Raw genomic sequence first — 24,880 nt, forward strand, 5'->3', positions numbered from 1 at the left:
TACCATCAAAGCTTATCAACTAGTGGACCCTGCTGTGGGATTCTGAGATGAAGCTTGAGTTACTCTCTAACAGTGAACTAAGGCTGAGTGAGAAAGACCGTGCACAGCTGGAATCTCCCTGGGAGCAGGCCGCTTTTCCCAACACTCTCCATTCTCCTGACCTGGCGATACCAACCTCCCAGCAGGCATAATGAGAAAGAAGTCAAGATCTGAGGTTTCACTCTTCAGGAATATCTTTCCCTCAATCTGTTTTCAGTCTTACATCTTAATTCAGCCCTCTACTCTTGTATCCATAACAGAGTTCTCATAGCCTATCAGAGTTAAGGAATGGATAATGATCTGGTCTCAAGATAGAGAAAAGGTGCTTGGGGGAGTTCTACTGGGTCCTTATTCAAAATTTCAACCTGATCTCCTGTCCTTCCTGGCTTTTGCTCTAGTTCCTACTTTCAGAAATACCTGGCAACCTGGCTCTTTCCCATACTTTTTGTTTTTAAAGTCTGTATCTTTATTCTTTGTTGGCTGTTTGGGGAGCTTCCAACAAGAAAGGAACATGTATTGCCATGTCCAAATAAAATTCGTTAAAAATTATTCTGACTCATGTTTATCTAAGATTGGTAAATTTGCCATACCTGTGGTGTTCTGACATGGTAAGATTAAAAATTGTTGAAAAACCAAATCATTAAAGTCTACATGAACAATGTTAACCTGCAATTCTATTCAACAGTATAAAAAATATGAAGAAAAGGACCTTTCAAATATGCTCATATATATTTTCCTATTGTGTTAAATACAGAGTCTAGGGACATAAGCTGAAAAGTACCTACCTCTATTTGCTCACAGGTGAAAATGAAAAACTATTATTAATTCCTTGTAAAGAAAACTTAAAAGTGGCAAAGTAACTTTAAGCACTGGTAACAGTAGCTATGAGTGAAATGATTACACACTGTACATAACCAAGAATTTAGAATCTAAAAATTTTCCAGAGTACCCAGGAAAAAGGTAGGCTCTAAATCATCGGAGATACTAAATATCACTGGCCAATTTATTTGCTCAATCAATTAACATGAGTTATACCCATCTGATAACCACTTTCACACAAAATAACGTGGTTGTTTATTCTGTAGACATGACATTTCTTCAGTGGAAAAATAGAGATTTAGTAACAGTTAACAGAGACCTATAACAAACTGCAATCTAGAATTAAAAAAATATGCTCTGACATAAATACAGCACAAGCTCTAGCTTACTTAAACTGTTTGGTGACAAAGTAAAACTGGACCTCTCTGCATGATTTCAAAGAAAACTAAGTTAACAAAAGATGTGTATACTACAAATTATACATACTTTAAAGCAACAGGTCTTTATTATGCTTCATGACTGTTTAAATTTAAAGATGGAAAATAAATGAGAAAGTTCTTTGTGTCAATCAAGATAAAATACTCTTTTTTATAAAAGGATACCTGCTGTGTTCGATGTACACACTTAACTGCCATCCACTTTTGTTCTGAGCTAAAAGGATATTCTGCTTTTCTGATATAGTCCTGTTGAAGTCCATCAAGACCCATCTATATGGCACAAAAAAGAAAGTGAATTCTCACAAACACAAAAGTATATTTTCCCTTTGAGGAAGAATAAAAATCAGAGTCAGTGATCTCTAAACAGCTAGAGATAAATGTGTATCCTGCATATAAGGAATAAAGTTACACAGAAAAAGTTCAGTGCTCTATATTTTAGGAAGAATATACTAGTTCTCAAAAGGCAATAAAAACAATGTAATACTGTTGAGCTTTCATTCTACACTTGAAATCCATTAACACCAAAACAGAAGGCCTCAAAATTTCGTTCAAATGGAAAAAGGTAGGATCTAAATAATCACATACTAAATACCACTGGCCAATTTATTTGCTGGATCAATTAACATGAGTTATACTCATTTGATAACCACTTTCATACATAAGTCTTATGTAAATAAAGATCTAGCACGTACCTTCATTGCAAGAGCAATTAAAGCTCCTTCTGTTGGCTTCCCCATAAGACTGTTATTTCTTATTACAGCATCATTGCACACAGAGCCAGCCTAAAAGAAATATACAGGTGTGAATCCATCACGGTGCTCCAGGCCATCTTGAAGAACACCATCCCTTTCTTCTTCTTTTGTTTTGTTTTGGGGGGTACACCTGGCAATGTACTGTAGTATCTACTCCCAGCTCACTGCTTGAGGTTGCGTCTAGCTGTGCCCAGGGAATGATACAGTGCCAGAGACCGAACCTAGGACTCCAGCATACAGAACATGAACTAGAACTCCTTCAAGAATTACTCACCTCTACAATTCTGCTAACAGATGGGTTATAGAATCCATGAACAACATCACCATCGACAATCACTTCCCCAAATGGATTATAGCCAACTCCAGTAACCTAAGGAGCACAAAGTAGGTTCAACAATAGAAACAGAACAGTAATCAAAGAAAAACTTATGAAAACCAGAAACTATAATAATAAATTCTATTTGTTTTATTTTATATACAGTGTAGTGTTTATACCTCTAAAAATATTTAAATTTGTCTTTAAAAGCACACTTAATAGCTTAAGAACGTAGCACTGTCCTCCCGTTGTTCATCGATTTGCTTGAGAGAGCCCAGTAACGTCTCCATTGTGAGACTTGTTGTTACTGTGTTTGGCATATCGAATACATCACGGGGAGCTTGCCAGGCTTCACCGTGCGAGCGAGATACTCTCGGTAGCTTGCTGGGCTCTCCGAGATGGGTGGAGGAATCAAACCCGGGTTGGCGGGGCCGGCCACGTGCAAGGCAAACACCCTACTGCTGCGCTATTGCTCCAGGAAAAAAAAAAAACAAAAAAAGCTTAAGAACTATTGATGTTAATTTCTCATCAAAATAATGCTATTGTCAATAATTATTAGTTAACAGCTATTAAGTTCTTTTCAACTCTAAAATACTATGGAAAAGATAAACTATTAAAAACTTATATAAATTAGTTACATATAACATATGTTTTACACAGAACTCAAATTCATTACCACATGTAACATTTGTGTCAAAACTATGACCCAGACCAGTGGTTGTCAATCTTTTAAATAGCTGTAAATAAAATCACTGATGTACACAAAAGTCAAATTCTTTCTAAACGTGCACACTCAGAGATTAACATAACATTTTACACACCAATTTTAAAAATCGGATGCTGATTTTAAAAATTCAATGACACAGTATGCTAAAAAAAAAGTAATAAAGATTAAATTTCACAATAGAAATAAGACTATTCGGGAGAAATTAACAAAAAGGTTCAATTTTGACATATGAAATCATGGGTTTCAAAAGTACTGATGAACATTCCAGTTAGAAATTCTGCATTAAGGACTGGAGAAATCGTACAGCAGATAAGATGCTTGCCTTGCATGTAGCCAACCCACGTTCAATCCTCAGTATTCCATTTGGTCCCCTGAGCCTAGTTAGGAATAATTCCTGAGTGCAGAAGCAGGAATAACCCCTGAGCACTACCAAGATGTCTCCCAAAACCAAAAATCAAAAGCAAAACAAAACAAACTCTACATGAAAAAACTTATCCCAATTTCAAAATTTACCAATGTAAATATACTAACAGTACTTAAGATACCAATACCTAATTTTAAAATAATTTGTCCACTTATTCTTTCAACAAATAGTATTAGTGGGAGGCCCTATACTAGGCAGTAAGATCCCGGGTTCTTGTAAACTTGTGGATAAACATCAACGAGCATCTCCCCAACTCCAGAAGCCAACTCTAGAAACCGAGAGTGCACAAAGAGGAACAGAAAATTTCTGCTAAAATTCCCAGGCTAAGAAGAGTTATGGAGTGCTATGGAGACATTTATCATAGACAAATTCTGAGTGGTCAGCAAAGTTTTTCTGAAGAAGTGGGAGAAAAAAAATAAGCAACAAATGATGACGAGGCATCAAACTGTTTTAGACACCGAGAACAGCAACCAAAATCTGGAAGTTAGAGGAATTGGGTCACACTCAGAAAACCATAAAGTAAACACATGCAGTTAAAAGCAAGCAAACAAGCATTTAAAGCTAAAAAAGAAATAAGGAAGAAGCATGCAGGGCCTAGTGAGGTCACAGTTCAAGGGTCCTGATCACAGTGGAAAATATCTTTTTTTTTTTTAACCTGTTATTCTTTATTTTTTTTTTAGATTTTATTTTTTACTTATTTATTTTTTAATTTTTATTAGTAAAACACCATGAGGTTCAGTTGTAGACTTACAAATTTTTGTGCTTGGGTTTCAATTATACAATGATCGAGTACCCATCCCTCCACCTGTGCCCATTTTACAGTTGGAAATATCTTAATTCAGGGAGTGACAAGCTCAAAATTGGCTCTAAAACAAGGCTCAAGGCACACATAGAGCAGAGCCATCAAGAGATTGGTAATGAACAAACCAATGTAAAAAAGTGACTGAAAGAATTACATCAAGGATGATTCAAGGTTACAGGACTATGAAATGTTTAAGTATGATTATCACTTGGTAGAATGAAACGGGAAAACTGCTACTAATTTACAACCCTTTTGAAGATAAGATACTGGAATCTTTAAAAATATTTAACACCATGTAACAAAGGAATGCTCCTGCTTAAAAAAGGATCTATAGATTACCTCAGCATGCTGGCCATCTGAAGTAAATATGTGAGTTACAGTCATTTCATTCTTCGTCAGTGTTCCAGTTTTATCTGAACAAATCACATTACAGCAGCCTTAAAGAAAAAGTCATTATATATCACCAGTGGAGTCAAGGAGAAATGCAAGTTTGCAATGAAAATAATTCAAAAGATTTTGGAAACCTATCTTGCTCTTGAATTTTTTACAAATCAACCTCATTGATAAGTTTAGATTACTTTCTCTCATTATGCCTGCTTCTGAAAGTGGTTTCTGAAATAAAATTAAAAACTAAATATTGATTAATGTTGAGTTTTTTCTTATTTGCATTAAGTTCTACAAGTCTGCACAACACTATCTTTAAATAATAGCCTTACATAGTACATTTTCTTGAAAGTCTTAAAAATTTAAAATAAGCCTATAATTTTTATCAGAAGCTCTAGACATTTTTGTGATTGGAGGGTATTGTCTTCTCAATATCAAAATGCAAAACAGATATTTTGGGATTTGGTAACTAAAAATGTAACACAGTATAAAATTACCACAATTTTCATATCATGTAAAGCTGCTATAGCAGTGTAATTATCGTGTATTTCCTATTCAGTCACGGTACTCCCGTTGTTCATCGATTTGCTTGAGCGGGTCCAGTAACGTCTCCATCATGAGACTTGTTGTTACTGTGTTTGGCATATCGAATATGTCACAGGTAGCTTGCCAGCTCTGCCATGCGGGATAGATACTCTCGGTAGATTGCCGGGCTCTCCGAGAGGGGCGGAGGAATTGAACTCGGGTCGGCCATGTTGGCCGCTTGTAAGGCAAATGCCCTACCGCTGTGCTATCGTTTCTATTCATATTAGCAAATTCAATCAATTGTTAAATTCTGAATTTAACAATTCAGAATCAAAAATTATCAGTTTTTTTCCTTGAATGGGGTGGTGGCGGGGGTTACCTCTTAACAGCAATACAAGGCTTCATTTGCTGTATGTTTTTTAAAAACATGATTTAAACACTAGAACACTGTATGGCACAGTAAGATTGTTTCATAAGTCCCCTGTGTTGAATATATACATTTAGTATAAGGTGCTGGGCTCTGCTCAGCAGTGCTCAGGGTTTACTCCCGACTGTGCTAAGGAATCACTCTTGCTAGTGCTTAAGAGACCAAGGGCAATGCTGGGGATTAAACAGCTGTATGCAAAATAGCATCTTCGCCCCTATACTAGCACTCTGATGTCAAATAAATATAGTCTAAAATTACCTTTTTCAATATATTTAAAATCAGAGTTGACATTTCCATCAAACACCACTATGAAAATCTCTAAGACAAAAACTTTCAAGGCCAAAGATGACTGTTGAAGTAAACTAACAATCATTGCATAAGTATACTCTTACCACAGACCTACCCAGAGTCTCCACAATAGGCAGTTTTTTCACAATGGCCCTTTTCTTCACCATTCTCATAACACCCAGGGCAAGAGTCACTGTGACCACAATTGGAAGACCTTCAGGAATTGCTGCTACAGCCAAACTGTAATCAATAAATACAGAGTACTGAAGTATAGCACCCATAGTAGAAATTGCTAGTGGTTGGCTACTTAACATGAACTCTCATAAAAATGCAGAATTAACATTTTCAACACCCCAAATAGCCTCAAAATGATGGCAAGGTTGACTAATATGTATTGGACAGCTTCTCACTGCCAGCTTACACGTAGAAACTAAAGAATACAGATACTGACATCAGAACTCCTCAATTTATACCCTAAACTTCACCAATTTTATCTTCTACTTTTTATTTTACCGCTGCAGTTTAGATTCCTCATACCCGATACAGATAACAATAATGTTCACAAAGCAATATTACAAAGAAGGATGTACCCCCATGCCCATTTACTGATAACTCGGAGACTATGGTATGTCCATTCAACACAGTATCGGTCATAAAAAAATTGAGGTCATGATATATACTAAGAAGACATGAATCTCTCAAAAATACCAAACACAAAAGAGCACATAGTTTAAGATTCTGCTTAAATGAAATACTAAGAGTAAACAAATTCAGGATCAGAAGGTAGTCGACTGGTTGTCGAACTCTAAAAAGAAAGAATGTCAAGTTATTACCCAGCAGACACAGGTTTTCTTTTCTGAATCAGAAAAAACAGATACTATGACTTAAAATCTTGACCTTTTGGTTCATTTGGTTCTTATCAATAAACCTTTTCATATTTTTGTAATTAATTCAAAAGCAAATAAATTTAACAATTCATCTAAATTCCAATCCCCAACTACATTTCTAGTTCTAAAGATGAGTATATATATATATATATATATATATATATTTATTTGGACCCAATTAATTCCTCATCAACAATAATAAATGATGTGAATCATATTCAACTTATAAATACTGACTTATAAAAGTTTTTCCTAAAGGATTTTATAGGCTTATCAATTATTGTTTCTGCACTTTCTCCAAAAGGCAGCACTTCCAAATACATTGATGGTAGATAACTTTTTGAAAAGCAGTCAATTTTCCAAAAGACCTGCAAAGGTTTCTTTTTAAGATTCATAAAGACCAATTACAATGATGGTATAAAGTAAATATAGATTAAGAAAACAATTAAAATATGAAAGATGCTATCTTCTCTTAGAAGAAGCGATACAGGTTCTTGCTTCAGAATGAGTAAGTGGGAAAACTGTTTCCTTTCAGTTCTTAGAAATAAACTATTCACATATTGAGAGTTTGAAAAAAACTTAGAATATCCTTAACCAAAGATTCACAGGTTTGAGATTTAACTTAAATTACCAAATTATCTCCCTACTGCTCCAAAACTACTGTGTTTCTTTTCTCTTTGCATTCATTTCTGGTTTGTCTAATAATTGTGAAATTTCTGTCAATTATTCTCTTCACCATTATGGAAGAAAATGAAAATTTCTGAACACTTCCCCACCCTCCAAATTACAATAGGGTCTCTAAATTTCTTCTATACCTTCTTAAACAATGGTGCAATTCTGTGGACAACATAAAGGATAATAGAACAGTGATGATTTGCTTCAAGACACCAACATTTTAAATAATTCCATTATTCTTCTGATTACCAATTGTTTTACTCATCTCTTGCACAGTTGGAAATAATTATTAAAATAATTACTAAGGTAATGAAATAGTGGTATGTTTCAAGACAGGAAAAAATAAGGTCAGTAAGTAGCACATAATGCAATTTAGATTTATAAGAGTTTAATAACCCTGATGGTAATTTTAACAGAATGAGTTTTGTTCTACTAAAGATTTTCTTTTTGTCCTTTCAAAGACCCTGAAGTATGTGTAAAAGTTGTAATGTATTACTCTTCACGAAAACTGCTCAAAAAACCAAAATGCATCCTTGACAGACACGCCAGTAACTGGTACCTTAAATTCATGCTTCACTTTTACACTGAACCCTATTCAAATATATACGACCACTGTATGACTAAAACTCAAGCACTAAAGTTTTTAAGTCTGTAACTGTACCTCACGATGATTCACTAATAAAAAAAAATCAATCAATAAAATCAACAACAAAAATGTATACACTTGAAGCTAAAAATTTCAAATTGCATTTTTGCTTCTGTAAGAAAATCTGTCTTCTTCACCATATCAAAAGCATCTTTTTAACTTCTTACCTACTTCTTGCAAACTTTTGATTTTTAACCTACATACTTTTATTCTACTATATGAACTCTTACTTCCCAGGCCTCCTAAGGGACTTTTAGGATGACATTTCTTCAGATACCTCAGTGAGTTCCACTCATTCTTGTGACTCCAGATCTCACCCCTTTCTTTTTTGTATCCCTACTTTGCAGAAATTCATGTGAAGATAAGGAAGAGAGTCTGATTACTGGCCCATCAACAGATTAACGAGACTGGTAACTGGTAACATATGTGTAAGTTCAGAGAATGAACTCCAATACTTTGATAGTACTACACTCCCTTGCTTTCTTAATGACACCTAAAACTCATACTAGTCACATATGAGATTTATTGAACTATTCTGACATCTCTGTCTCTTTCCTGTTTTTGAAGATCTCATTGATAGTACATTACAGTCTTTAAATTAAATTTTTAATTAGCCATTATAATCTTAGTTTACAAAACCTTTTCTGTTCTGTGATCTTCTGACCACTATGAATATACACAAATCTCTGAAAATAAACTTCATTCTTATTTTTCTTCTGTTTCTTAAATTTTTCATTTTTCTGAGATTCATCATACATTTTTTTTCTTTTTGTAGATTTTGGGTCACACTGGTGAAGCTAGGGGGTTATTCCCGGCTCCTGTGCGCAGGAATTACTTCTGGCAATTGGGAGACTGTATGCGATGCCAGGGATTAAACCCCCGTCAGCTCTGTACAAGGCAAAAGCCCTGCCCACTGTACTATCACTCCAGCCCCCTCATTATACAATTTCTATATTGTGGTTTTTATCTTTCATGCCACTAGTTTTTAGTTCGGCAATCCTTAATTATATATACATACACATGTTTTATAGTTCTATCAAAAAATAGTGAAATAGTGAGTTGATAATAGCAACATGTAGCATAGGTTTTCTCCACTGCCATAGATGTAGATTTTCATTTTCCTATAGTTTATTTCAACATACAAATACTGAATTATTTAATTAGCAGGAATAACTTAGGCACTTGGGGGGAGGGGCTGGACAGTATCTGACAGTGTTCTTGGCTTAGTCCTTGCTCTGTGCTCAGCATTAACTCTTGGCAGGATGGGAGTGGGGGGGTGGTGGTGGTGGTGGAGATCAAACTGAGTATGCCAAGGAATGCCTTACCACTGTACTATCTCTCCCACCCAAAGCTTATATCTTAGATATTCACAATGAAACATGAGTTACACCTATTAAAGAAATAACAAACAGAGAGACTTTAATTTACAAACAATTACAACTTACCTTACACTGATAGTAAACATTTCCAGGATATCTTTTCCTAGTAACCAGCCAACCAACATGATGATACCTGAAAGAATGAAACAGCTATTTCTCTCTTTTAAATAAAATAGCTGGCATAGAAGTTATAAACGGCAGAGGCTCCCAATTCACTTTTAAAGACCATTAAAAAAAAACCCCAACTCACTCAGCACTTTCCTGGCAATCCACCTTCTCTAAGTGAACTGGCAGTGCGACCCAAATGCACTAAAGGCTGCCAGCTCACGGTGGGAAGTGAGGGTCACAGCCCACTTTGGGAAACACTGGGAGATAGTAATAAGCTGAGGACAACCAATGAGCCCCATTTATGATAGGAGTAAAGCACACCAGATCAGAAAATAATTTCACAGAAAGCCATTAACCAGGAGAAATTAAATGTACATGCACATAACCATCAGCTTTTTCTTTTACAGCCAGCACTGCCACCCACCCTGAGAGCAGAAAGTCGTATCTGAGAGGAGCAAGTACAAGCAAACAATACCAGTATTTTCAGACAACTGGTGGAGATGCAGGAGGTCAGTACAGGGGAGGAGGTGGAGGAAGCATGCAACATGTAAGTCCTCTATTTACTATCAGCTTTCAAAAATGAATTACTGGAGCCTTACTTCCCATGAGTAAATCATCAGACATGACACAATGTCTATACTGTACTGTAAATAATAAAGTCCTTTGGACCTGGTTCCGAGAGCAACGCACCTTACTGAAGACATCTACAATTGCATTAGCATCTGAAAATACTTGGATGAAATTTAAAGTAATTTAAAATGAAGAACACTTAAAAAAAATTATTAGAACCAAACTAAACAAACTAATCCAATACTCTCTTAACCTTTATCTTTAAAAAAAAAGAAGAGAGTGAGGGCCAGAAATAGAGAGACAGCAGGTAAGGCGCTTGCCTTGCACAGCTGACCTGGGTTTGATCCCTGGAACCACATAAGGTAGCTGAGCCCTGCCTGGTGTAACCCAAAAACAAAAATAAAGGGAGAAGGCAGAGGGAGAGAAAGAGCGCAATACTACTTTGTGAGGAATAAAGAAAAACACTATCAATTTTTAATAAAGCAATTTGGAATTGTATTCTAGAATAACAGACATTTAATACAAGTTTTTATCCTCATCACTATATACTACAAGTGATCCTGATTGTAATATGATAGATTGAGATCTTATCCCAAATAATATTATTAGGATAAAAGAAACTATCTAGTAAACTATACCAGTGGTTGACAAACTACAATCAATGGACACCTGTATGATGCTGTACATAAAGCTTATTGGAAGACAGTCTTATCCACTATGAGTTCTATGGTTGCTTTTGTGCTGTTAGTAGCACTAAATATTCCCAGTAGGTATTGTATGAATCATAAGTTTAAGATAGCTTACTATATAAATACAAAATATTGTGTATACATGTAAACATATATATTTACACTTATATCCCAATAACTACTAAAAAATTGGGTTGGGGACACTCAACTAAACAAAAACGTAACCATCACTATCCGAATTATACAAGGAGTTTTTACCAATACAAACCTTGAGCCACAAAAAAGGTACAAAAAGACCAAGGGGTCTTAGTAGTCTTAAAAGGATCAGCACACGTATGACCAAATGTTATGTTTCTCTGATAACTGGAAACAAAGTAAGCCTGTATTCACCTGTTAATGACAACAAAGCCTGAAAATGGACGAGGATGCTGGAAGAGAGACACTTTTGCTTTGCCAAAGATTATATTGGTATATGAAGCAAGTTTTTTAACTGCATGACTCTCTGATTTAGTCTTAAGAAGTTTTCTAAAGAAATGAGTATTTACAGTAAGTTATTTCCTCTGAAGATTTACATCATTTTACAAAACTTTAAGAGGCCTAATACTGTTTTGGGGTTTTTCTGTTCTTAGGGCCACATCCGACTATGACTGGGGACTACCCCCAGCAGTGCTTGGGTTGCCATTAGGAGTCAGGGACAGAACCTTCTGCATGCAGAGCATGCACTCATCTGTTACCACTCCAGTCTTTTGAGGCCTGATTTTATACATACACACACACACACACACACACACACACACACACACACACACACACTCACACACAGAGAACACTAGCAACCTTTAAATTACTTTAGGTGAGCACTTATTTAATGAGAAACTCTTAATGACAGTATATGTGGGGGGAAAGGGTAATCTATAACACAAGACTTTCATGTTATATAGAAAATTAGAAGGAAAAATAAATGCTCCTAGAAAATCTCAATGGTTACAGAAATTACAAATTTGTTTTGTCTTCATAGAATAGGACAATATCTAGGATTAGATTTATAATTTGAGTGAGTGTGGGGGTGGTCCACAACCAGCTATGCTCAGGAATCATTCCTGGTGGTGCTTGGGGACCATATGAGATGGCAGGCATCAAACCAGGGTTGGCCACATGGAAGACAAGCGCCCTATTCACTGTACTATCTCTACAAGCCAAGACCTTAAAACACAGCAAGTATGTATCTAAACTCCCCCTTCCCTCCCAAAGCAAACCCAAGTAAATACATAAGATACACATACTCACTCCTCTCTTACCTATTATACCAAAGGAGTAAAAGGAAAGTTGTTTTCCCAGGAGATCCATGCTCTTCTGCAAAGGGGTTTTTGGTGCCTTGACAAAATGGGTAAGAGTGTTACCAAGATTTTCTAAATTTATAAGACATCCGAGGTGCCAGGGAGTCTGCTATGTGCCTGACACACTCATATGCTAGTGCTTGACAGAAACGCCTCTCCCTGTGGTAAGAGTTATATTACCTCTTCACCAATGAAAAAGGTTAGACTTCTTTTTTTCCTTTTTGAAGCTTACACTTTAAACACCACCTAAGTTCACCTAGCAAGGAATGCCAAACCTTTACACTTTTAAATATATTTGCTTAAAAAAGTCCAGGCACCCAAAACTTCTCTTTAAGGAAAGGTGTGCGCTATAGGAGTTTCCAGATGCTCCTTGCCATATCCAAAAAATGCTAACACCCCAAGTCTTTTACCCTGCTAGCAATCTTATCTGCTCTCTTGCTAAACCATTCCTTCACAGCCAAGATTCCTCAAATGGTTTTACACCTTATAAATCACAACTGGAGTCTTGGCAGAATAGCTGAGAAATTCAAAAGATTCGAAAAAAAATATGACATTCATAAAATATAACTTCTTTTTATACATACATATTTTACATAGAGAATCTTTGATATCCTTGATCAAGATTATTTTCCAGATTATTTTACTTCATAAGCCCATCCTTACTTTTAAATATGCAGAGTTAGAAATTGAGTAGAAGACACATTCTGAGACAAATATTTATTAGTAGTATTAAAAATTGATAAAGTTAACTTTTAAAAAGAATAAACACTGCAAACCTTTTTCTCCTACGAACAGTATTAAAATGTTTTAGAAAATTAACAATGTCGATTCAAGTCTTTCAAATTATACGCTCCCAATTGTATTAAGTATAGAAAAGTGAACAATATTGGGAATAAAATGTTTAATAGTGCATGAAATAATCAAATAACACACTCTTCTCTAAATAAAAAAGCTTAGATTTAATACCAATACTGCAAAAACTAAGTACTCACTTCTTCTGCCTGCATCATTTTAAAAACCTCCCCAAATTCAGAGTTTTCACCAGTTCCAATGACAATACCCTAAAAAGGGAAAAAACAGAAAAGTCCACTTATAGTCATATGAATCACCACTCTCATTCAAAAATTTAAAGCACCCCCCCCAAAAAAACAAATTAATAATCCTGCTACCAAGCATTCTCCAAAGCCAAATTCATAATCAAGGTGTCTGATGTACACATCCAAGGTTGCCAGAAAAATTCACTTTCTGATGTTACTACAGATCATTAGTACCACCTGTGAAATGAACTTTAAAAGACTAATATTTCATTAAATTTATTAATAACTCAATTCTGATGGCTCTATTTTGTCTGTATCAGTATTTCTGACATGTGAATCTCTCTTATATTCAATATTTAATAGTTTCTATGCCCCTCAAATGCTACTAAACTGTATTATTTATGTTCATAGTTTAGAACTAAAGGGAAAAACTACCTGAAATCAATCAGCAGGAACAATAGGTAGTCAGACTTTTTGGGGGTAGAGGGGTGGAAGTGGAGGGCACACACCCAAGTGGTGCTCAGAACGCACTCTTGTTCCTGGCAGAGCTCAGGCTGGCAGGAAGGAGGCCATATGTGATCCTGGATCTGAACAGAAATCGGCAGCATGCAAGACAAGCCCCTTAGTCCTTGTACTATCTCTCCAACCCCTGTAGTCAGAATATTAAAACCAGCACCATATAAACTAAATTTTACTGATACAGTTATGCTTCTATCCACAAGCCACATTTCAGGGACAGTTCTTCCTCGGTCTCACAAATAAAACTAGGACCATGTTCAATTCTGATGTTTCTTTGTTACATATTTTGAAGACACAAAACTAGCTAAAAGATGAAGGGTGGAGGTAGGAACCATGAAGAAAATGATTCAATTCAGGGAACTGCTATTTCTAAATTTTTTTTTTTTTACCTTTGCTTTGCCACACCTGACCAGTGTTCCCATGAAGGCAATGTTACTTCTTGATGCAAGAGCTCCATTAGTTGCAGTGGGCTGAGGGGCTGTAACCTTAGAAGAAGGGGTTGTCTCTCCTGTCAAGCTGGACTCGTCAATAGAAAGATCCACAGCCTGAGGGAAGAGGAGTCATTCCATTAAGTTCAATTTTAAAGACTCTGCTACATTTAATGCCTAGAGCTTGTAATCATCAATGTATCCTCAAATAACCTTTGTTACACAACTCTTTGATCACATCATAGAAGACCAAAGTATAACCGTATCTAAAAAGAAAGTTATGTTAACAAAATCAGACACAGAAAGTAGAATACCTAAGATAAAAATAGCTTCAATTTCAAAATCAACTAGGCAAGAAAAGATATTAGCTCATGGGCCAGAGACTGAGTTAACGTCATTATGCATGTGACCAACCTGGTTTACTCCCCAGTACCACATATGGTTTTGTGAGTACCACCAGGATTGATCACTAAACAGAGCCAGGATTGTAACGCCTGAGCACTGCCGGGAAGGAGAAAATTTATCTGAATAAAGTTCCATCAATTCTATGATAAAATACTATTTCTTAATTTTGCCATGGCTAAGTTTCTGAAAATCTGTGAGATTAAAAACTATAGAAGAAAAAATATAAAGAAGGTAAAAGATACTGAAAAAAAAAAAACAATTATTTTATCACTTGGGGCTCAAATTTTATGAAATCCTTCTTGCTATAACACATCACTATCCTAAATATGTTAGAAATAATCTTTAAAATGTTTTTTATTTATTGAATCACTGTTAGAACAGCCACAAAGCTTTTCAGTTTAAGTCTTGGTCATACAATGATCAAATATCCATCCCTTCACCAGTGCACATTTTCCATCATCAAAAACCCCAGTATACGCCCCCTCCTATTCTTCCCCCTGCCTGTGTGGCAGAAGATTTCCACTTTACTCTCTCTCTCTCTACTTTGATCACATTCAATATGATGCTCTCTCTCGGTGTTTCTTCACTGGGAGGATCAGGACCGTCGTTGCCCCGGGTACATGTGGGATGTTTGGGGAAAATGTTGGAGATGTTGGGGAAAATTCCAAATAATAATGGTGGGTCTTTTGTTGTTAGCAATATTTTTTTAAATATATAAAATGCTTCCATGGAAATCATGACATTATCTCCTAAATATGAGTTTCAATTCTAATGCAAATAAAGTCACATACTGAACTATGCAAAATATTACCATTTTTTTTTAATTGAACCATCGTGAGATAGTTAAAAAAATTTCATGTTTGAGTTTCAGTCATACAATGATTGAACACTCATCCCTCTACCAGTGGACATTCTCCACCACCAATGTTCCCAGAAACGCCTCCTTCCTTCCTACCCTCCCCCTGCCTCTATGGCAGACAATTTCCCCCATACTCTCTCACTACTTTGGGCATTATGGTTTGCAATACAGATACTGCGAGGCTATCAGGTTTGATCCTTTATCTACTTTCAGCACACATCACCCATCCCAAGCTATTCCTCCAACCACCACTGACTTAGCAATCCTTTCTCTACCCCAGCTGCCTTTTCCCCCCAACTCATGGGACAGGCTTCGAACTATGGAGCAATCTTCCTGGTCCTTGTGTCTACTCTCCTTGGGTGTTAGTCTCATATTATGTTATTTTACATTCCACAAATGAGTGCAGTCATTCTATGTCTCTCCCTCTCTTTCTCATTTCACTTAGCATGATACTCTCCAGATCTATCCATTTATAAGAAATTAATTTCATGACTTCATCTTTCCTAAAAGCTGCATAGTATTCCACTGTGTAGATGTACCAAAGTTTCTTTAACCAATCATCCGTTCTAGGGCACTCAGGTCATTACCAGTTTCTGGCTACTGTGAACAGTGGTGCAATGAACATGCAGGTGCAGATTTCATTTCTACTGTGCTTTTTTGCACCCTTGGGATATAATTCCAGAAGTGGTATTGCAGGGTCATATGGAAGCTCAATTTCTAGTTTTTGAAGGAATGCCCATATTGTTTTCCAAAGAGGCTGGACCAGTCAGCATTCCCACCAACAGTGGAAGAGCATCTCTTTCTCCCCACATCCACACCAATACATCCAGCTGATCTAGTATTTTTTTTTAATGTATTACTGGATGTTAGTAGACACTGTGTATTGGAACGCAAAGCAAACACCCTACCTGCTATACTATCTACCCAGCCCCTGAACAGCCTTTTAGACTAAACTGCAATTGAAACTGTTGCTGGTCTGCATACTGACCCTTACTCACTATACTCACTGCTAAGGGATGACCAGGTAAGATTTATAAAATCTGAGTCAAGCATTAAATAGCTTTCCTTCCTGAAGTGCTTCCTAATACACAGAATACAATAGAATGGAGTAGAAACATAGAAACCTCCACAGGAGTACAAAAATAGCAGGGTTTTTTCAAGTGCAGTCCCAACAGATCCTGCAAAACTACCATTACTCTACTATGCCTTGGAATTTCTTATAAAGTCAATCTTCATGCTCAAACACAGAGGAAAAAAAATAAAAATAACAAGACTGCATTAATAAGCCCTCTAAAACAATTTTGATGCACACCTCAAAATTAGAGAATTGCTGGAACAGTGTTCCCCACACTTTTGAACTCATTTTATTCCAGAATCTCTTTTAAGAGGTGTTTTTGGGGCATATTCAGAGGAATTTCTCTTCTACATAAATCCTCTAGGAGGGTGACACTTAATGTTGTCTTTGAAGATATTTTATTTGAAATGTTACAAACCTTAAACAGGAATAAACACCATATTGACCCTCCCCCCACCCATAGGACAAGGAGTGTAAGAATAATCTTTTTGAAAAGAAAGAGCACAGCTTTATTTTCTATACTTATAACCTGTATCTTCAGTGCCAGCCTTAGTAGCATAAAAACCATTTTAAAGTAAGACTTTCTGTTCATTAGGTATTTCTACAGAAAAAGAAGCACATCATCTTTAAAATCACAGTCATCAGTGAATCACGTACAAATTGATATGGAAAGGGGGTGTGTGGCTTAGATCTTTTTCTATAAATTATAAAACTCAAATTTCAAGAATATACTGTCAGAGAAATCACATCTAAATAGTGTATCATATTGCAAAGATCTCAATTGTTTACTGAAGAGTGATATTTTAAAATTTTGGCATGCCTATTACATAAAATAAAGCCACAATTTACGTCATCTGTGAAGAAAGATGTCAGAGTCATTTATCACTGCGTTAATGAGAGAAAGAGTAAGATAAAATAAAATACAATCTGCAGGCTCCATGCCTGCTGGCAAAAAGTTGAAACAGTAGACCTGGAGAAGAGAGTGAGTCTGCTAATGACTAGGGAAACTGATGAGGCTTCAATTCTCCTCAGGCATTGTGGCAGAGGTGTGAATAAGATACAACACAATTCAAAAGTCAGAATAATAATAAGAATCAGGATGCATCTGAATCTATAATCTGAATATCAACTAGAAATAAAAATGATTGAAATTTTTTACTTTTGCTCCCTTAAATTTAAGATTCCTTTACTGTTTATTCAAATGAGGCAAATATAATTTTAAATTCTTCATGAGCTCTATTATACTAACAATCAAAGCCCAATCAAACAAATACTACATATTACTGAAAAGGGCATTAAACACATTTTATCCCATGGTAAATAATAGGATAAAAATTAACTTGCAAAAACTTTAAAGTATACAGATTTAATTTGATGAAACTGCAATAATTTAAAGACCAGCATTCCTGTAATGGTTTCTATAGGTTTTCACTAAAGCTGTTAAGAAAAATTTCCCAAAAGAAATCCAATTTTGCAACAGTTCTACCAACATAAAATATAATCTTAAAACAAAGGCTCTAAGGGCTAAAGAGATAGTTCAGATGGTAGGGAGTTTGCCATGCAATAGGCTAATGTGGGCTAGGTCCCCAGCACTCCATATGGTTTCCTAAGCACTGCCAGGAATGATCCCGGAGCACTGCCAGGTGTAAGCCCTGAGCACTGACAGGTGTGGTCCCAAAACAGATTCAACAACAAAAACAAAGGCTCTAATTAAAAGTCTCACTGTGAGCCTACCCATACTGTCTTTTTTAATTCTAGTAGCTTAATGAGAAAATTTTTTCCTTTTGGCATTTTAAACACCAACAGCATTCCTCAGTTAACACTGCTTTTAAGTTACTGAACCAAAAAAAAAGTCAATAAAATACTAAGTAGAGCTTAACTTTATATAATCAGAGAACAAATACTCCCAGTGGTGTAAGAACAGTGATTTTCTAAGCCATATAATGATTAAACTATCACAGAAATGTGCATCTAAAGTCAAATGCAAGTAATTACATCAGATTTTAGCTAACAAAAATATTTCTCAATTCCATCAATATGGTATAGTCTTTCTCATTATTAATTTCTTCTGACAGCCAATATAAAATCTCTATTTCCTATATAAACTGTTCTTTAAGTATGCTTATTAGTTCAATAATTCAAACAGTTTAAAATACAAAGTGTTAGGGGACAGGCAGGGCACTTGTCTCACACTTGTCCAACCCAGGTTTTATCCCTGGTATCCCATACAACCAATCCCCTGAACCCACCAGGAGTGACCCTTGGCACAGAGCCAGGAATAAGTCCTGCACACTGCCAGATGTGCCCCCCTCCAAAAAACAAAAACAAAAAAGGGCTAGAAAGATAGTAGGGTGTTTCCCTTGCATGTGGCAACCCAGTTCAATCCCTGGCATTCTATAAAGTCCCAACAGCACCACCAGAAGTACTTTCTGGGCACAGAACCAGGAGTAACCCCTGAGCATCTCCAGGTATGGTCCCCAAACAAAAATAGTAACAGAAAAACTCACAGTGTTTCAGTAATAAATCATTAAGGGGAATAATTATAATTCAGGAATAACTTCCCAGAAAACAGTGGAGTGGAGCACTAAAGATTTATCCCTCCATTAAAATAATCACTTGCTGGGAAACTCTAGTTGCTGACAACTCTAAAATAAAAAAATACAAAGTAATTAGAAGAGCAGTCAAATTGAAAAAATAAAAGGTGAATTTTGGAAAGAAAGCATATGGCACTTTTGTTTTCCTGTCTATCATGTTCCATCCACATGGTTTCAGAAGTTATGGGAACAGAAGTCTATGTTTCTGGTGGGCTGGACTGATGGGCAAAGGTGAAAAGAGAATCTGTTCTTAAAGTACAGTGTTTATGTGTTTTCACCTGTTCGACAGTCCTGATGGCCAAGAGCAGAGACTGAACCCGATATCCCACCCCTGCCCAGTCAGAATGCCCATCAAGGGATCTGCCATAAGTCCAGGGACAGAACAAGTCAAGCAGCAAATACAAGAAACACTGGAAAGGAAGAAAATGCAGTGAAAGCATTAGGGCTTGGAAGGACCTATGTACACCAGCACAAACAGTGTGTATGCATCCCCTCAAACCAGATACATACACAGAAAGCTGGAGAGGACGGTAGACTTGTAACCATAATGAACCTATGGGTTTGATGCAAGCAGGAGGTAGAGGGGAAGACAGTATTGAAGGAAGCTTAGTTAGCTCTGAGTTGGAGAAATGTTCAAGCTCTGAAACAAAGTACAAAGACAGCAAGAAGAGTTTTATCCCACCCCTTCTGGCCTCCAGAGGGGTATGGCTGACTACTCAAATAAAGCAACAGAAATTTTAGTGACAATATATTACAGGGAACATGACCTTCGCTAAAAAGAACCTGAACAAATCACTAGACACACTGAACCCCTGCAGTCCTCAGCCATCAAAAACAAACTTTCGGGCTGGAGAAGAGAGCACAGTGATGAAGGTACTTGTCTGGCAAGCTGCCAATGGTTCAGTCCCCAGCACAACATACAGTACCCTGAGCACCACCAGGAATAACAGCTGAGTACAGAGCCAGGAATAAGCCCAGATACTGCCAGGTGTGGTCTACAAACAAAAAAATCTTCAGGAAGAGGAGACTTATATTCAGAGAAATGACATCATAATATGTAAAACACCAAGTTTTATCAACAAAAAATTTACAAGGCATATATAAAAAACATATAGATATGGATTATTCGTAGAAAAAAAAATTGAGAGTAACTATACCTAAGAAAGGCAAGCACTGAATAGGAAGACTTTAGATCAACTGTTTTAAATGTTCAGTAATGAATTAAAAGGAAGCCATAGGCAAAGGAAACTAGAAAAAGCAATGAATTAACAAGAGATATCAATAAACAAAAAACTTATGAAAGAAATAGAAATCCTGATTCCTGATGCAGGTAAGTATAAAAAAATGAAAATTTCACTAGGTGGATTCAAATGAGCACTTGAAGATTGGAAAAGTGAGATTAATCATTCTGAAAGGCAGAAGGGAACAAACAAAAGTGACAAAGCACATGAAATCTGTGGATACACCAGCAAACATACTAATATACACAGTATGGGCCTCCATAAAGGAAAAAAAGAAACGGAAATGGGCTGGAAATATCTGAAGAGATGATAGATTGGAAGAACTCCATTTTGAATAAATAAATAACAAACTCCATGAATTCAACTAAAATTCTTTGGAGAAATTTATTTATATCAAATGACACATCTATAAAATACCTAAGGAAGTATAATCCAAGGTCTTGTCATTAACTAAATAATGAAACTAACAAGAGAGATAATGAGCTTTTAGAAAAGATTTTTATAGACCACTAAAAGGAGAGGAAATAACAAAATTTTTTAACATTCTTAATATTTGCTATTACCAATCATTTCATAACCCAAGTAATGCAATCTATTATCTTTTGAAGGATATATGTTACATAGAGAAAGAGTCCTTTATTCCAGGAATAAGTATGTTCTCAACATAGTTCCTAAGATTCCTCACGCTTTCCATAACCTCTACATAAGAAGACTAATTTTACAACATAATTAAGTATACAAACACTGACAAATTTTATAGGTGCTTATAAATGGTAGGTAGTCTGTTAATTTCAATAAGCACAAATAGTATGCTAATGAGTTCTCAGGGTCTCAAACTAGGTTCCTAACTCCATTTTCCACCACCTTCAATATATCCCTCACACTATAGTTAGATTGCATCCTTTTGCAAACTGCACATGAGCTTTGAGTTTAATTCTTTGCCAATAATACCTAATGTGTAATTTCATATCCATGGTCCTTCTGAATCAGAATCCATTAGACATTTTCTGTTCTTAATATATTCTACACAGTACAGATATTAGAATACTCGGTGATCTAATTTCTGTTCCTTTACTCTCTTCTCTGCCCAGACTTTCTACTATCACTTCCAAAGCCATGTCGTTTCTACTATCACTTCCAAAGCCAAATTAGACACTTTCTAATTTCACTTAAATCAGAAGCAACCACTTCCTAAATTTCCAAACTCCATTCTTTGTACTTATAGGGTGTTTTTTCATTTTATGGTGAATGATTTGTATGTGTAAATAGTATGCTCCATATTCAGAGAGTTCATTCAGAAAAATCCAATGAATTCAATCATTCTGATCTCTCTTCATGCCTGAAACACATTTCCATAAAGATCTGATTCACTGGGTCCAGAGAAGAGTACAAAACAGGTAAGGTGCTTGACTTGCACACAGCTGTCCTTCATTCAATCGCTAGCACTGCAGATGGTCCTCAGTAGCACCAGAAGTGATTCCTGAGTACAAAGTCGGGAGTAAGCCCTGAGGACTGTCTAGGTGTAGTTCAAAATAAGAACAAAATTTTTAAATATTTGGTTCACTGAAGCGACACTTGAATACTCTATGGTAAAGACATACCATTTATTTTTAAGGGTAAAATCATAAGCATGCCTATAAATGTCACGTTTTAAACTATAAAACTGAATACCCAAACAACACTATATTAATTCTTAAAACTGCTAGTATCAGGGCCAGACAGGTAATTTAACAATGAGGTTAAAAAGCTTGCCAATGCACACAGTCGACCCCAGTTCAATCCCTGGAAATCACATAGGTACCACCCAAATCACAAATACCACCAGGAGTGACCCTGAATACAAAGTCAGGAGTAAGCACTGAACGCAGCCAAATTTGAACCCCAAACAACAAAACCCTCCTGCTAATGTGGATTTTTTTATCTCTTGCAAAATAGTTTCACTTCTCCCCAAGTAGATTTCCCAAATGCTGAGAAATAAATGTGGTTCCCACACAACCCCCGCCCCACCCCAAATTCATATGCTAAAATTCTATGCTAAAAACACCCAAGCATAAAAGTAAGTCACAAGAGTAGGTTCTCCAAAATGGTTCTTATCAAAGAGAACCCAGAGATATCCTTGCCCATTTCAGGAAGAACTCCCTTTCAGAAAGCAACCAGGCTGCTGCTGCTGCCTTAATTTTTTGACTTCTCAACCACTAACACTGTGAGAAATGTTTCTGTAGCTTCTATGCTAACCAGTCTGTGGAACTTTGCTTTTGCATCTCAAATAGACTAATACCGGAAACTCACCTCAAACAAGCGTAAGTCAGCAGGAACTCTGTCCCCAACGGAAAGGTAAACCGTATCACCTGGAACCAAGTCTCGTGCAAGTGTATGCTCCAATTTCCCTTCACGTACACTGTATCATGAAATACAAATAACCATGGGTAGAAAAGAAAGCCAAATCATTAAAAAAAATTTTTTTCCAGTGGGCTTTCCTGAGGGAATATACATAGAATTATTACCCCTTACGTGAAGTATAAACCAAGAAACATCATTTTGGAGCTCTAGGTAATTAAGCTACTCAGATTAAATAAAATAAAAAAAAAATGCACTAGAAAATCTGGCAAGCTATTAAGATGCAAAAAGAAAAAAAAAGAAGCAACTTTTGGAATCATCTGGGTCTGTTTGTGCTTCACAGTGTGAACTGTGCACATACAAAGCTGCACACATAAAGAGAGCAGGTAATACATCCATTTCTAAGGAGTTTCAAAACCAAAATCAGTACTTTTAACTTTATTGGGGATGTTGTGGTGGGAGGTGTCATGCCCAGCATCACCCCGGGTGGTGCTTAAGTTGACCATACGCAGTACTAGAGACCAAACTGGGTTTGCCAGCATGCAAAGCAAGTACTGTAGAACACTCTGTCACACTGAATAGAGCATGCATGTCTCTTTTCAGATTACTGGTTATTGAATTTTACCTTCCATGAAAAGAAATCTGGGACTACAGTGTAAAATGTCCCAAGGATCAAAATTCAGGGTCTCATAGACCAACTTCTAACTTTAAGTGTGTAAATCCATACAAGAAACAAAGATCATACCAATGGCATTCTGGTGGCATAAGTTTACTCAGTTCTTCAAGAGATTTTTCTGAGCGATACTCCTATTCAAAAAAATACAAAGCAATCATAGTAAAAAAAACATTACAAAGAAAATAAAAAATGTATGCATACACTATATTCCACATTAAAACTAAATACTTCATTCACAAAAATCTCCCATCCCTTTTCTTATTTTTTACTTGCAATGAGAGTCCTACTCATAAAATCGTATTCCTAATAAATAGTATTATAGTAAGTAATTTTGAGAACTAAATAATCCCAATCTACACTTGAATATTTAATGTTCAAACCTAAGGCCAAGTTATTTATAGGAAAAGAAAAATACTGACTAGTAGTATGCCCCCAAAATAAGTAATTTTCTCATCAAAATACCTTTTCTTTAAATGCTTTTGTAACTGGAAAAAGACTAAAATCTACTGATTTTATTTCTATTACCACGCATTTTGTTTCCATCTTTTAAAATTATCTTTAACAACATCAAATTAAAAAACTAAACTTCGGATGCCAGGGAAATAGCTCAAAGCACTGAAACACAGGCTTCAAATGTGGGAGCCCCAGGTTCAATCCCTGGCACTATACCATCGCCAAAGTACCAAACTACCACCAGGAGGAAATCCTGGACACTACACCAGGAGCATTCCTAGAGCACAGTCAAGTGAGGTCCCTCCAAATATTCAAACAAAAACAGGTTTTCCTCATGCTACTACCTAAATCAAAGTAGGCTAGTTCCACAAACTTCCCTGCACAGGTGTCAATATCTGAAATTATTTCAAAAACAAAAAGTAAATTGCCACTGTCCTCCTAATGTAACTAGTCATAAGCAACCTTAACCAATTAACTAAAACCAGATACCTACTCACCTGAACAAAGGCAACTGTAACGACGATAAGTATTGCCTAAATAAAACAAAGGAACATTTCCAAATCAGACATAAATTCCATCCTAATTATTAATCCCATTTAATTTTTTCAACTACCTGCAATCCCAAAATACCACATATTAAACACTGGGATCAGCTTCTTCAAAAGTCATAATTCTGATGGCTTGCCCCCAACCCCCTGGACAGCTCATCAAACTTCTTGGCCTCAAGATCCGTTTTCTCTTACGAATTCTGAGCCAGCTTCTGTTTATGTGGGCTACATCTACTGATATTTACTAAACTTTTCCAATTACTTGACTTCTTAATGCATCTGAAAAAAATGAACTCCTAACATGTTAATACTATTACACTTATAAAAACTATTTCCCCCGGCCACCCCCCAAAATTGAGAAAAGTGACTGTTGTAAATGTTTCTGTCTTCAACCTTAATAGAAATATATTAATAGAAGACTAGGATCTCCTATTTGCTTTTGCATTCAATTAACTATAACGTTACTAACATTGAAGC

At 36.1% G+C, this 24,880-nt stretch overlaps 1 protein-coding gene across 2 annotated transcripts in view; it reads right to left on the minus strand.

Moving 5' to 3' along the window:
* The window catches only part of ATP2C1 (ATPase secretory pathway Ca2+ transporting 1), a 137,496-nt gene that overhangs the window by 30,007 nt on the left and 82,609 nt on the right, over positions 1-24,880 (minus strand). For both annotated transcript variants that reach the window (XM_056128962.1, XM_056128963.1), the window contains exons 5-16: positions 24,353-24,388; positions 23,472-23,533; positions 22,679-22,787; positions 14,177-14,332; positions 13,224-13,292; positions 12,193-12,268; positions 9,594-9,660; positions 6,056-6,180; positions 4,656-4,753; positions 2,322-2,417; positions 1,988-2,077; positions 1,461-1,565 (exon numbers count right to left, since the gene is read on the minus strand). In XM_056128962.1, the coding sequence (XP_055984937.1) occupies positions 1,461-1,565; positions 1,988-2,077; positions 2,322-2,417; positions 4,656-4,753; positions 6,056-6,180; positions 9,594-9,660; positions 12,193-12,268; positions 13,224-13,292; positions 14,177-14,332; positions 22,679-22,787; positions 23,472-23,533; positions 24,353-24,388 (1,089 nt within the window). The remainder of the gene's footprint in view (positions 1-1,460; positions 1,566-1,987; positions 2,078-2,321; positions 2,418-4,655; positions 4,754-6,055; positions 6,181-9,593; positions 9,661-12,192; positions 12,269-13,223; positions 13,293-14,176; positions 14,333-22,678; positions 22,788-23,471; positions 23,534-24,352; positions 24,389-24,880) is intronic.

This window comes from Sorex fumeus, unplaced genomic scaffold, assembly GCF_029834395.1.
Source record: "Sorex fumeus unplaced genomic scaffold, SorFum_2.1 ptg000072l, whole genome shotgun sequence".
Lineage (NCBI taxonomy): Eukaryota > Metazoa > Chordata > Mammalia > Eulipotyphla > Soricidae > Sorex > Sorex fumeus.